Genomic DNA, 15,198 nt, shown 5'->3' with positions numbered 1-15,198 from the left:
ATTATATGTCTCAACACAATTTACACTACGAACCGTCATAAGTGGCGAGTTAAAGAATTAGTCAACACTATGAATCCACGGAAAGATACACAATGTGCCAAGTATGTCAGGAAGCATACACAATGCTAAGGGAAGCATACACAATGGCCCAATATCATCAAGAAGCATACACAATGCTAAGGGAAGCATACACAATGCTCCAATATCATCAAGACGCATACACAATGCTAAGGGGAGCATACACAATGCCCCAATATCATCAAGAAGCATACACAATGCTAAGGGGAGCATACACAATGCCCCAATATCATGGCTTATAGCCGTATCACATTACGAAACAATTTATAAAGAGAGTTTTAGAGTATTTGAAAATAAAATATATGCGGCTGGCCTGAGGGACCACCAATTCTGCCAAGCACACGCTCGTTTCAACACATGGACCAGGCAGGCAAAACATATTTTCAAAACGGATTTTGAAAAGCAAGTACCCAAAGCTTAAAGTCTCACTTACCTCGCAACGATAAATTTTCCCAACCTTGCAATGTCTAGAGCACCAACCAACGGCCTCCAATGGCCTCAATCTATACAAAATATTGGTTCACAATGTCAATTATGGTAGTCGGGGTCAAATCTAATCGTCTCTAACTTTCAAGATTAGAGCTAACTCTCAATATCTCACTCTTTTCTCACTGTTTAATATACTATGTTAATATTTATTCCAGAATACTACTTATAATATATGCAAAAGAAAGAATGAAAATTTGCACACCATACTGGTACGATCAATGCACTGTGTGCACATTACATACCTTTTTCTCCTTTGGAACGAATTACTTTTGTTACTAATCAAACCCCTTCCCATCATTACCCAACCATAATTCTCCCATATTAACCAATCATTAGCTATAAATTTTCATCTAATTAGAAGCAGTAGACCGAAATTCCATAGCAGTGGTTTTATCTTGTTGTAATTTAATATTTTTAGAGTAATGCTACTACTTCACCAATCATTGTCATTACATCACTTCATAGCTAATTATTATCAAATCATTGGCCCATTATTGCCTTTATTAAATTGACATATATGCCCAAAACATCACAGCAAAATGCTAGGTTTATATTTACAAAATCTGTTCATTCTTCTGTCATAGAAGAACATCTAGTCACATATATAATATCTCTTATTCAAAAAATGTGAATGTTAATTTTTTTGAGAAGATAAGAGAGCCAAGGTTAATACTGTGTAAATTCCTTTTTTTGCATTAAATTTCTCTGCAATTTTTTTAAAAAATATTTTTTTAAAAAAATATATATTTTTTTAACGGAATGAATAATACCCTACTTTGCTAAATTTGTTTTTGATGTGGAAGCTATCAGAAAAGGTTTATATTGGGCTTTTTCTTTTAAAATTTCATTTTTTTTTAATTATTATTCTCTTTTAAAAAATTAAATTATTTTTTTTTTGCTCAAATAACCCTTATTTTAAAATTTGGGTTATTACATTTTGGATTGCCCAAAAGTCTCCCAAGAAGACCCATTTTTGAATTTTTGATTTTTATACTATAATTTTAATCCTGCTTGTGTACTCTTATTGCAGGCAAAGAAAAGGAAAACCAGGAAGAAAAAACAAGTTTCAAGGCTAGAGAAGTGCAACCCTGATTGTGGTTGCACTCATCCGGACTGCCCTTGTCCGAAAGCATAGATAGGTCTTTACTTTACGAGCAAAACATTTTCTCAAAAGTCGGCCTCGTCTTTCTCTTTGCTGTATCAAAGTTTGAATTTTGAGTTCTCTGTGGATTGTGCTTTTGGCTACCGTATAGTTCCTAAAAATAGATTTACCGTTTGCTTCGAATAGGTTTGGTTCATTCAAATCTTGTGTATAGTGAACGATTATGGGTTTCAATATCTTTTTGAAATATGAACATGATTGTATTGGATTAGTTAATTGCAATACAAAATTAGAGATTTCTTTGTTTGGTTTGATGTATCATGTACATATAAGAAAAGTAATCTCCTGTCACCACATAACTTATGCAGCATTCGGCGTAGTGACAGAGCTATGTATATGAATGTTTATTGAAGGCTTAAAATTATATTGCGTATATGGGTAAAATAAAACTTTTTACATATATAATATGTTGAATCTCCTTTATATGAAGAAAACTTTTGGTGTGATATTTTCAAATTCACTGTTACTATGCTAATTTTACAGAATTAAATAATACCCACATTCTGGTAAATCATGTTAAAGTAAATAATTTATGTACAATAAAATTAATTTATTACTAATACTGAATAATAATCCCTTCATTTGCCTAATCATTTTCACTCCTAATTTTTTTCCGTAAAATAATGTCACATTTGAAACGACGACAAATATTCCGTTTAAAATAGAAAACTTACCTATGACTTAATCACTCCGACCAAAGTCATACATACTCAATGGATAATGACTTTGTATGGCTCTTGATATTGCTGTTCGTGTAAAAAGTATTTGGTAGTTATTATAAAAAATATATATCCTTGAAGTTCTTTTTTTTGCGACTGTAAAACACACTTTGTTCAAGAAACAATATCATCTTACTTGGACTAGTCTGAATTTGTTGGCACTGCAAATATATATTTGTTGTCGCGTGGTGAATCATCGTTTAAACTCGCTGCTCATGATAGATCATTTGCGCGAGCTTTTTGTTAAAAGAATGTAAAGGTCCCATTGTTGGTCCTTCCCTAACATCTCAGGTATTGGATCATCATATTGTAAACTCGCTGGTCATGGCATTCACTTGAGCCCTTGTGTTAAAGGGAGGATAATTGCTGAAGTACCGGGTTATTATTATGATCTCAACGTGCAGAATGATGACCTTAGATTAAATTGGGTTAGGGATGCCCATAAAAAATCGGAAAAAATAGGATGCTAGGTTTATTGATATTACAAAATCTGTTCATTCTTCTGTCAACATCTAGTCACATCAACTCAAAATTATTTTTTTTTTTAAACAAAATGTGAAAGTTGTAAATGAAATACCAAAATCGAGAATCACATCTCAAAACATGATACATATATATATACAACGCATAGAGAGCCAAAAAAGGTTACCTGACTAGGAGATTACTACTGTGTAACTTCCTATTGTTGCATGAGAACTCCCCATAATTTCTCTGCAATTGTTTCTTTGCTTTCAAAAAAAAATTTAAGGAATGAATTACCCTACTTTGCTACTCCCTTTTGTTTTTGATGTGGAAGCTATCAGAAAAGGGAATTGTACTTGAAAAGCAAGTTTTTAATTTCATTTAAATATTTAAATTATTATTCTCTTTAGGCTATAATAACAATAGTAGTAATAACCTTAGTTTTAAAATGGGTAATATTAATCCCATTGGTGTATTGCCGAAAAGTCTCCCAAGAAGACCCATTTTTGAATTTTTGATTTTTATACTATAATTTTAATTCGGCTGCTCGTGTACTCTTATTGCATAATAATAATAATAATAATAAAATCTCACACCCCCGGAGTGGTTTTGAAAAGTTTTAAAAATATCAAGTTGTGGTTTTGAAAAGCTTTATAAAATATCACACTCCCGATTGTGGTTTTGAAAAGCTTTATAAAATATCCGGAGTGGTTTGAAAAGTTTTATAAAATAGCTTAATAGATAGCCAAAAGTTTTCCTTTACTTGGTACGAAAAATAAGTCATTTTGGGAAAGCGGGTCCGCCCCCGGGTCAACGGAGGTTCTTTACGTATACAAAGTTTGAATTTTGGAAGTTTCAAGGCGATTCGTCACTTCCCGCAAGTTACGGACGTTTGAGCATTTTTTTCCAACAAAATAGATTCTAGTTCAATGCACCGAATGAATAGTGTTTGGTTCATTAACCCCCGAGGCTCAAATTGTAGTATACCTAGGACATGAACGAGGATGGGATTTCACATACCTTTTTGAAATATGAACATGATTGTTTGGATTAGTTAATGGTGCAATACAAAATTAGGAGATCATTCTTTGTTTGGTTTGAAAAGACCTGTATCATGTAGCATCCCCGAGATAAGAAAACAATCAATCACAACCCAACAACAACATCAACAACATCAATATACAAAACACATATTAACATAAATGGTCTTTCTTTCAACATGTATATGAATGTTCTAATTCACACTTTCAATCCAACACTAACATTTTCATATTTATCTGCTAATTCAAGACCAAATACATTTCAAAACATTTCTCATATATAATAAATGCAAGTTTTCCATCAATGAATTCATTCAAACTTTTGGTGTGATTTTCTTCCATTTCCTTCACAAAGTTCCAATAACACAATTAATACACTAAGAAAAATTAAGGTTAAATACCACACGGCCACACACAATATACTCTCACGGCCACACATGTATACCACATTTCTAAAATTTTTATCAATTATACAATAACACTTATTAATTTATTACATAATACTGAATAATAATCCTTCCTTTTCTCAAGACCATGGCTAAATCATACTTTCACGGCCTAATTTAATCTCCAACACAATTTCCATAATGTCACAATTTGAAACACGACAAATACGCACCATCTTAAAATAGATAAACTTACCTTATGACTTAATCACTTCCGACCAAAGTCTTTTGCTTACTCAACTATAATGACTTCGTAAGAGCTCTTGATACTTGTTGTTCGTGTAAACAAGTTTTTGGATTAGTTATTATCTCTTTTTTTTTCTCTTTTTTCTCCTTGAAGTTCTTTTTTTTCTCTCTGTGATTTCCTTTGATTTTTCTTGAAACAATATCATCTTACTTGGACTAGTTTGAATTTTAGCACATGGAAAATTGATTAAAGTTTGTTGTCGCGTGGTGAATCATCGTTTAAACTCGCAATTTGCTTTTTTTTAGCCCAATCATTTGGCGAGCTTTTATATTTAAAATAAATTTAAAGGTCCCATTGTTGGTCCTTAGCCTTACTTAATATCTCTGGTCATAAAATGGTACACATATTAAGAAAAATCCAACATGACCTTAAAAGTAGGTTATGTATTTAGATCCTATTGATCTATTGGACCAGGTTCATCTGTTTGGTTCCTTAATCGTCTATTCTGCTGTCCAGGAGAGCATATATTTCTAGACCGTCCTTTGCCAATCCGTGGATGCAAGAACAAAGGTGAGCCTAAGTGTGTGGCTTAGTGATAAATAAAGGGGAAGGAGAATCATGAGGTCAAAAGTTTGAATTAGAAGTTTAAAAACAAAAAAAAAAATTAAAAAAAAAAAGTTACTAAGAGGTTGTTTTCTAAGTTTATAAGCTGATCAAACTGGCTTGTACACATCGTTTAGCTTATTTATGTGTTTGGTTATCAATAAAGTGCTTATAAGCTAAAATCATAAATAAGTTGGTCATCTCCGACTTATGGATTTTCAGCTTATAAGCACTTTTGATTTGACAAAATATTTTACTATTTTATCCTTATTTTTTTTTAATTCTCAAAATATCTACAAAAACAAAACTCCTAATTTCTTCTTCACTCTGTATTCGTCGTTCCTCCTTTTCTTACATGAATACTTTTAGTTAAATTATTTTTTGTAAAAATGTTAAGGGTATCTTAGTCATTCTAGCAAAAGAAACTTATTAGAATTTTTGACCAAACACATCCACTGCTTATTAATAGTTTCAGCACTTCTATTCAAACAAGTAACTAATTATCTATCATATTAGTTTCAATATTTAAAATTGCTTTTCAATACTTAATCTAAACGGGTTATAAGTAATTTCTTTCCATCTGCTTAAACTTTGATGGATAGATTTATGTGATACTTGTCTTTGGTGGAGGTAGAAGGCGTACGTAAACGGTGAAATAGTTGAGATGTGCACACAAATTAATCCAAAATACACCTTGTCATTAAAAAAAGAGGTGAACTACGATGTGATCACGCTATTAATGTTACTTCATACAGATAACTCCGTTTGTCAAAGGCGTGACATACTTATACTAACCCTTGAAAATTTCAAGTGATAATTATCTGAGTCCAAAACCATTGAAGTCGAATAGAATTCATAATGACATCTAACAGCTTGCAGTTTAGTGCATGTTACCATAACATTTGCAAGAGTCAAATTCTTAAAAGCTATTATTCCAAGAAACTTGAGTGTGTGTGGGTATGCGAGAGAGAGAGAGAGAGAGAGAATTTATAGTATCAAACTTATGAAATTGTAATTTAATGTAGCTCGAGGCTAGTGGTTCTCATCTACGTAGTTAACCAGTTTCAAACAAAGAATTTTTTTTTCATTCCTACCTTCATGTGGTATTAAAGCATCACTTGTTGTTCCAGTGATCATTTTTGTGCACTGCTCTTTACCTTACGAGCAAAATATTTTCTCAAAAGTCGGCCTCGTCTTTCTCTTTCTTTGTATCAAAGTTTGAATTTTGAGTTCCCTGTGGATTGTGCTTTTGGCTACCGTATAGTTCCTAAAAATAGATTTACCGTTTGCTTCGAATAGGTTTGGTTCATTCAAATCTTGTGTATAGTGAACAATTATGGGTTTAAGCATCCACATCCAAAGGATTTTGATTTTGGTCTGGGATATGACTTTTGAATTGTGAAGGAAGTCTTAAAGCAACAGTAAAATTATTCCCATATAACTTGTAGATCACAGATTTAAATTATTCCCATATGACTTGTCGATCACAGATTTAATTTAATGATGTTTGCATCACGGCAGACTGCATATATTGCATATTACTCTTGAATTGGCTTTGGACTACTGTCAATCTCACCACTGGCAATTACTATATACGATTGCCTCTAAGCAATAATAGATAATAAGAGGCTTCTTTCCTAACAAAGAAATGGGCTTCTTCGAAAATATGAAACAAGTAACTTTGACAGCTTTGGTGATGAATACATTTTGGAACCAAACATTGGCAAGCAATAGATAAATAAACTTTATAAGACCAATAGTTTGTTACATGATCAACAGAAGGGGGGAAAAAGGTCTCAATCATACATAGCCAAATATTATATAGTAGTAAGTAATTTTGGAGAGATCAAGCTCTCCTTGAAACTAATTACTTCAACCCTGTCACCTGGTGTTGATAATGACTTACACCATAATCTAAACGGTCCTTTGGATGTCCTTAATGTCTCACATCCATTTATGCGGCAGCGAAGTAGTACATCACCATCTGCAAACCTATATCTAGGTTTGGCTACATAAAGACAGAACATTTATGTTAAATAATTCAGTCCAAGATTCCTTGACACCATATTTTTTCATTGCCCATAACTTAAAAGTACCCTCCTCATGAAATTTACAAGTGGAAGAAAAGCAAAGCATTCCTTCCAATACTGTAACGCCATATTCCCTGGAAGAGTGGGAAGTTACATATTCCCTGGAAGAGTGGGAAATAAAATCGCACTCGTACATTTTCCGTAGCAACGGTATCTTTCCATATACCTCAGTCAAAATACTTAATGAAACCACAAAAGGACATGGCCATCTAACAACCCAATGAAATGCTCCATGAACAAATACCAAAGGATCCATACGACCAAGGCTATCTGTCCAAGGGCAAATGATTCTTGAACGGGTACAGATTTTTTTCCAAGAACCACTTTTTAGCGCGAGAATTTCACTGGCTGGTTTCTCAGGGTGTCGCTCTTTGAACCGGTGAACTTTAAGTATCTTATAGTCATCACAAGCTTCATCGTATGCCAATCCGAAAATAGAATCCAAAATTCTAAATTCTGGAAGGGAAGTTGTATTGATTCTCTTGTGGAGGGTTCCACAGCATAAGCTGATCAAGAAATTTATTTGCAAATCCAATAAGAACCAACCCATCACAAGAAGCAAACATTGTGCAACGAAATGGTGCAATGTTTGAAGGGATATCAACTTTTTGTACATCCTCAAAGGATGATAAAGAAGAAGAATAATAAAAGTTTAAACTATGTGTCTTATTGAAGTCGTGATGGACAAAAAGAAATTTAAGGGAATTATGTAATGCATGACGACTTTGATGCTTCATCTTAAAGTAAGGGTCGGAGGTTATATTATCCCAAGATTTTGAAACACATTTGGATCGAAAAGAGAAGGCACGGCAGAGCTGAGGATCTCCATCATTATGTCCCGTTGAAAATGAATTGGAATTCCCTAGATGGAAAGGACAAATAAATATAAGCAGAAGAATATTAGAGCAGAAGTGTTATTGAAAGAAGACAAGTCCGACCAACAACAATTAAACTCAATTGTAAGCCTTACATTTGAAGAAGCAACAATATCCATCTCCACAACTCTCTTCCCTGCAGTTTAATTAAAAGAAATATTCAAACACTAGACTAGTTAAGTAAAAAAATGAGAAAAGGCCCAAAATCATCCACTATCTTTGAGTTTAGGTTCGCAATCATCCATATAGTTTCAAGTGGAGCACTAATAATACACAATGTTTGCAAAAGTGGTGCACTTTTGCACATAACCTAAACAGCTGGTTAAGTTTTAACATATCTGTTGTCATCTGCTCTCACATAACCACTTCAACAAACAAAACCTAATGTTCAATCCACCCTTACCCAATCGTAATGTGTTATTTGGGTCATAGCCTCGAACAGACCCATTAGTTATCTTAGCCATATGCAATGAGGTTCAGAACAATCAGTTTTGTGTTTGTCTGGCCGTTTCTGGAGGATTTAAGAGCAGCTCCTATTTGAGTCAAATTAAACGTACTATGTGAATATATAGGCATATGAAATGAGAGCAAAAGATTGTGAGAACTGAAGAAAGGATGAAGAACGGATAGAGACTGGGAAGAAAAGGCAGAGGATTAAAATGCTCACTGAAGATGGTGAAGAAGAAAAAATTGAATTGCTACTGAAGATTGTGATCTTCTTATGAGGCAATGGGTTTATGACAATGTCAGACACCCAATACATTTCTTTCTTTTCTTTTGTCCAATTTTTAAACACTAATTTTACATATTACTACTAGTTTAGGTTTATACCAAAATTGTTGTTGAGAATTAGGAGCAAGAGGTTTTTGTTTGTTGGAGACACGCTGATCAATAAAGATCAATGGGAATCCATCGTTTTTTGGGCCCAATCCGTTTTCCTCTTGGCTAGAAATGTTTTAAAAAACTGGTTCTTCATTAATTTTCATGATATATATATTTATTTTATTTTTTCCCTTTGTACATGTAAAACTAATACTCCATGTAAATAAATTTATGTGTCGTTTTGAATTTCGAGGCTGCGGGTGTTATGAATTCATACACTACATAAAGAAGAGAAATATTAGTGAACTCCCAGCACCAAAGCAAGCTACTTGGTTAGTGAGGAAGATATTGGATGCAAGGAGACACATTTGCAAAGGCTGGACAAATTTATGCTTGGTGACAAGTTCATTATAAAGAAGGCATATATGGTATGATGCGAAGTCCAATGGAAATCAATAGTGTTACTCAAAAGGCCTTATCCCAAGGCATCGGTCGGATGGTTACAAAACGGACTAGCGACTCTTGATAGATTAGCTAGCTAGGGTGTGTCGATTATGCAATCTTTGAGTCAATGAAAATCATAGACATACATGTTCTTTGAATGTGAATACTCTAGCACCTTCTTGGTTAGGCATAAACAGGCAAAATTATTGCTTGGCTTGCTAGAAGGATGCGAGTACAAGTTCAAAAATGGGCCGATACCTGTGGTTGGTTTTGTGATTACCGTATGGGGTGGCAAGCGGAATGCTAGAAGATTTCGACATCTTTGAGAACAAAGAAATAAGCCTGCCGGTGCGGAGACAGAGACGAAGTCAAATGGCATCAAACTTTACTTAGTTTGAATAGTTACCCAAATGTTAGGCTTGATGGATGAGTTGACGAACGGTAGGAGCATAGAGTTTTTGTTAATTTTGAGAATCTATCTACATAGTCCAATTGAGCGGGTTGCGGACACATACCGGTTAGTTAATACAAGTTCATTTTGACCCCAAAAAGGAATGACGGTATTTGAATCTCAAAATCACGAAAAATGTCACTAAATTAAGTAGTTATTTTGTTTTGCTCGGTGAAGTGGTAATGTCATGAGCGAGATGACAATAAATCTAAGAGGAGAAACATACCTTTGCAAGTATGAAGTGATTTCTTCTTCTTCTTCTTCTTCTTTCATCATCTGTCGGCATACGGAAAGATTAAACTTTTTTGTTATCTCTGGATTTGGTAACGTTCATTTTGATATACACGTCTTCATTGGAGCCGACCACCCTCAATAACTTAAAAAGGCTATTGTTGAGTTGAAAGAAGCCTCCTTTTAGGATCTGCAAATCCTTGCTTTCATCGTCTTAAGATTCTCCTAGTCTTGGAATCTAAAGTGTTATATTAGTATTTTTGTACATTGGATTATTCGTAAAAATTTAGCAAGCGTATGTTCAAGGACGAGATTAAATTTGAGGTTATAAGTGTTGATGTAATTCTTAACACGTGATAAGAAAGAGTGTTAAAAGAAAAAAAATTATTATTATTGCATGAGTGAATCGAGATTTAAGGAAATTAAATAAATATAACTAGAATAGTAACTTATTTGCCAACCACACCCACTCGTGGAATTATGGGAAATGGTGTATTCCATTTTAGGAAATATGAAAAGGTTATGGACTAGAGTTATACTACATGATTATGATGGTGAGTATACTAAGTGTTTAAAAGTGATCCATATTTAAGTGAATCATGATCAAAAAAATTAATTGATATAATTGGATAGCTATTAGTGGACATGGTCCGTGTGTTTAATCTAAGTGGGCCACAAGCACTACAAGTATATACATGCACATTGTGCCTTGTCATATTAATGATGACTAATGGAAAAAAATGTGGCCAGCTAAGGTACACGTGAAAAAGGACAAAGGATCCTTATATAGCTGTTTTATTTTCATTACACATTAGAAAAGGGAGGAAGCTTAATTTTCTATGGAGCAGCAACGTTGGAGTTTCATTGTTATACCCCGATTTTATTATTGCACGGTGTATTAATTAATTGCTATTGGTATAGAAACATTAGTGAAGTGAGAAATTAATTAATCACGATCAGATTATTTAGTGTGGAGATATTAATGAAGATTAAGGATTTAATTAGGTGTGTAATTAGTTAATATTTGGAGTGAAGTTGAAAAAAAGAAATAGAAAAGAAAATGATTAACTAATGCAAGGAGTTTATTACTTAATCAAGGGGGCATAATTATCGTGGAAAACAAAGTGGGGTGATTTACAAACAAAGTGGACAAGTGTCAAGATTGATGAGTCCATGTGGGCCGTGAAAAAAAAAACAAATATAAAGCAATGCATGCTGTCCTATATATTATTTGGTGGGTGGACACGTTCAGACAATTATAATTAGTAAGCAAAAATGAGGGGCTGGACCCCACGACTCCATGAAAAAGGGTGGTCTTAAAACATGCAGATAGGAGTGATGAGTCATGCACATTAAAGTGCATAATGACACGTACAAAAGAAAGGATGCTGAATCCCTTTCTCTTTTTAGGCAATCAAACTTAAATCTTTCCCATTCAGCCATAATAACAAACGTACAACACCATTATTTTCTCTCTAGCTAATTATTTTGTTGTTTCAATATGCAAAGGAGCAACAACGTGACTTCCATTTATATGGAAACAACGCAGTTTTAAATCGATAGAGTACCAACGTGACTTGATATTTTACGGAAGAATATTAAATCTTGCATATAAGGGTTGACATATTAATTGTGAAAGTTCGTGGTTGGACTGAGTTCTTGAATAACGTGAGGTATGTAAAAGTTGCAGCCTTTTCTTTTGGCATGATCTTTATGAAACAAATATATGATGTATATGTATGATTTTAAAGAGTTTCCCATTCTTAGAGCCACTAGGATTGTTAACATCTTTGGCTTCTATAGGCTATTCCATACGGTTTGATACGTATTTATGATGTTCGAAGTTCTAGTTGATATGTTTCCGAATGTTGTTTGAAAAATAAGTGATATGGCTAAAGTCATGGATATATATATATATATATATATATATATATATATATATATATATATATATATATGGTTCTAAAGGCTATTTAATTTGGTCTGTAAGCGATATTTGTAGGTTACCTAATATGATAGTTACTTGAATTGCCTAAAACAGCTTCTGAAACGTTTTTAGAAGGTTCTGTACTTCAAAAGCTCGTAACTTTCCAATACTACTTCCGATTGACCTGATACTTGTTTCTGAGCTTTCAGATGTTGGTAAATATATTTGTTCATCGAGCCTTGGAATTTATTTACTTATATGAATATGGTTTCTCACTATTTACGATTTTTTTTCTTATTGTTCCGTTTGACCTATTTTTGAGTATAATCCAAAGGAAACTCTTAGCTATACTTCTAACTACTATATGACAGTCGTTTCAATTATTTTATAAGGTCTCATAATATATTTTGAAATATGAAAACGATTTCAGAAAGATTATTTTGACATAGACCGTCATGACATCCGAAAGACATACGTTATGATCATTGCTCAATTTCTCTTATATGGTTTGTCATCTGAATTAGGCTATCGAATTTCTGTAAATGTTTTATACTTGATATGTACAAACAATCCCAGAAGTTTTAATTTAGTATAATTCCCCACAACATCCGAAAGGTACGTACTATGACTATCGTCTGATTTCTTTCTAAATGACCCGTCGTTCGGATTATTCTATCGAGTCTTTGTAAATATTTTATGATGCATATAGTTTCTCACTACTCCATTCGTGGATGCCTCAATGCTTCCTTCACTGAGCCCGGGCCAGGATATGTTATCACGCGTGTTTCTCTGCATTATTCGCCATGTCCCGATGTGAGGGGGCAGGTATGATATGTACATGGGTTGTGGAGTATGTTGTGCCATGTACACACTTTGATATGATATGATATGATATGGCCGTCGATATGTTATGATATGTGCACATTCGATATGATATGATATGTACGGAGCTATTCCTACTGCGGGTATTTGTGCGGTGGCGCCGGTGTCGGGGCGACTGCCTTTGATCAGAGTCTATAATGGGTCGGTTCTGACATATGTTTTTTGCATATATTGAGTTTGATTTATGATATGCATTTTGATAATCTGGACATTTTGCCCAAATCAGATATGCATTTTGATAGTCTGGACATTTGCTCATTTTCGGTATTTTACGATTACGGATTTGCTCTTTATTTGTTACGATCTGTGCTTTACATATTCGGTACATTTTCCGTGCGACTCCCTCTTCGGGAGGCTGCGTTTCATGCCGTAGTCACAGACGCTCATTTCGCGGATCCACCCGCTTAGGCCTATCTGCTCGGCTAGTCTACGGTACTCGCTGTCCGGAGCTCATATTTTGTTACAGACTTTTTCTGCTATATGCTATACGGATTTCAAGGGTACGACGGGGCCCTGTCCCGTCATATGATTATGCTTTCGTTATGTAGAGGTCTGTAGATATATGTGTTGTGGGTTCTGTATATGTTTTGTGAGTTTCACATACGTTTGGGGCTTATCTATACTTTGTGACGGACTTATGGCCTTCGTGCGTGTGACGACCTCCCTCGGGAGTCTTGATCGTACATACTCAGGTATTGTCTATGCCAGGGTACAGCCAGTTCGCACCTTAATCCTCTTGTTGCTACGGCTCGGTGGTAGGCGATCGCCAGGGAGTATGTAAAGGAGCTTTGAGGTTCGGGTTCGATACCCCGTAGCGGCTGCCGGAAGAAGAGGATTAAGGTGCGAGCGGGCGTACAGCCTGCAGCATAGACAATACACAGTATGTACGATCAAGACTCCCGAGGGAGGTCGTCACAAAAAAGGCGCCTTGTGTTTGAGGATCCACAGGGGTGTCTAGGACCTGGCCCACTGCGGGTTGCCCTCCATGCATGCATGTACATGAGGTATTGTCTATGCAAGGGTCACAGACGGATCGCACCTTGATCTCTTCCTTGCTGAGCGCTACGGGTGTGTCGACCTCTTGCCCTCTTGCCTCACTGAGAGTCGCGCCTCTTCAGATTGAGAAGTTGGTTGCTTGATCTTGGAGTTCGATTTGTGGACTCAGGGATGGTGGTGTGGTTGTTGAGAATAGAGCTCTTTCCTCTTTAGTCGTTGAAGTCGGAGAAACGGTTTAATGATCCTACTTGTTGCGGCCCAAAGAGGGGATTCACAAGCACGGACGGCTTTCGAACAAGGGGGAGACGATGGTACCTTGAGGTACCGAGGGGTGTGTGTTCCGGATGTAGATGGGCTCGGGGAGCGAATCATGTCGAGAAGCTCACAATTCCGAATGTATTCCATTCACCCGGTTCTACAAAGATGTACCATGATCTTAAGGAGATTTATTGGTGGAATGATATGAAGAAGAATATATGGAACTTTGTAGCTAAATGTCGAATTGTCGGCAAGTGAAAGTGAACACCGGAGTGGCTTGGCTCGGAGAATATCGATATTCCGGTGCTGGAAATGGGGAAATGATCAATATGGACTTTGTATCGAGGCTTACCTCGTTCGGCTAGGAGACATGACTGTTGGGTGATCGTTGACGGAGCTTACTAAGTCGGCGCACTTTTTGCCGATCAAGACCACGGATTCGACGGAAGATTATGCCAAGGCGTATGTTAATGAGATTGTCGGTGCATGGGACACCGTGTCCATTATTTCGATCGTGGTGCTCGGTTTACGGCGAACTTCGGAAATCCTTTCGAAGGATTTGGGTACCAAGGTGAACCTTGAGTACGGCTTTTCAGAAACGGATGGACGGCGAGAGCGTACCATTCGGACTATGGAAGACGTGTTGAGAGCATCGTCTTGGATTTCAAAGGTAATTGGGATGATCACCTCTCGTCGAGTTTTCATATGATAACGACTATCATGCTAGTATTGGGATGGCACCGTTTGAAGCTACATATGGGCGAAGGTGTAGATCACCGATTGGGTGGTTCGAAGTTGGTGAAGCGAGTTGCTAGGGCCGGATTTGGTTTATCGAGGCTATGGAGAAAGGTCAAGTTAATACGGGAGCGTTTGAAAACGGCTCAAAAGTCGCAGAAGTCTTACACGGATGTGAGCGAAGGGACTTAAATTTTCGATTGATGATTGGGTGTTCCTAAAAAGTCTCGCCTTCATGAAGGGTGTTATGAGATTTGGCAAGAAAGGCAAACTCGGTCCCGGATATATTGGACCTTACGAG

General features: G+C 35.7%; 1 protein-coding gene across 1 annotated transcript in view; it reads right to left on the bottom strand.

The window, feature by feature from the left end:
* The window catches only part of LOC132066304 (F-box protein CPR1-like), a 62,078-nt gene that overhangs the window by 18,384 nt on the left and 28,496 nt on the right, over positions 1-15,198 (bottom strand). The window contains exon 2 of the mRNA XM_059459637.1: positions 10,095-10,135. Within this exon, the coding sequence (XP_059315620.1) occupies positions 10,095-10,135 (41 nt within the window). The remainder of the gene's footprint in view (positions 1-10,094; positions 10,136-15,198) is intronic.

The sequence above is a fragment of the Lycium ferocissimum genome, chromosome 8 (assembly GCF_029784015.1).
Source record: "Lycium ferocissimum isolate CSIRO_LF1 chromosome 8, AGI_CSIRO_Lferr_CH_V1, whole genome shotgun sequence".
Lineage (NCBI taxonomy): Eukaryota > Viridiplantae > Streptophyta > Magnoliopsida > Solanales > Solanaceae > Lycium > Lycium ferocissimum.
This window is presented reverse-complemented; position numbering and strand designations above follow the sequence as displayed.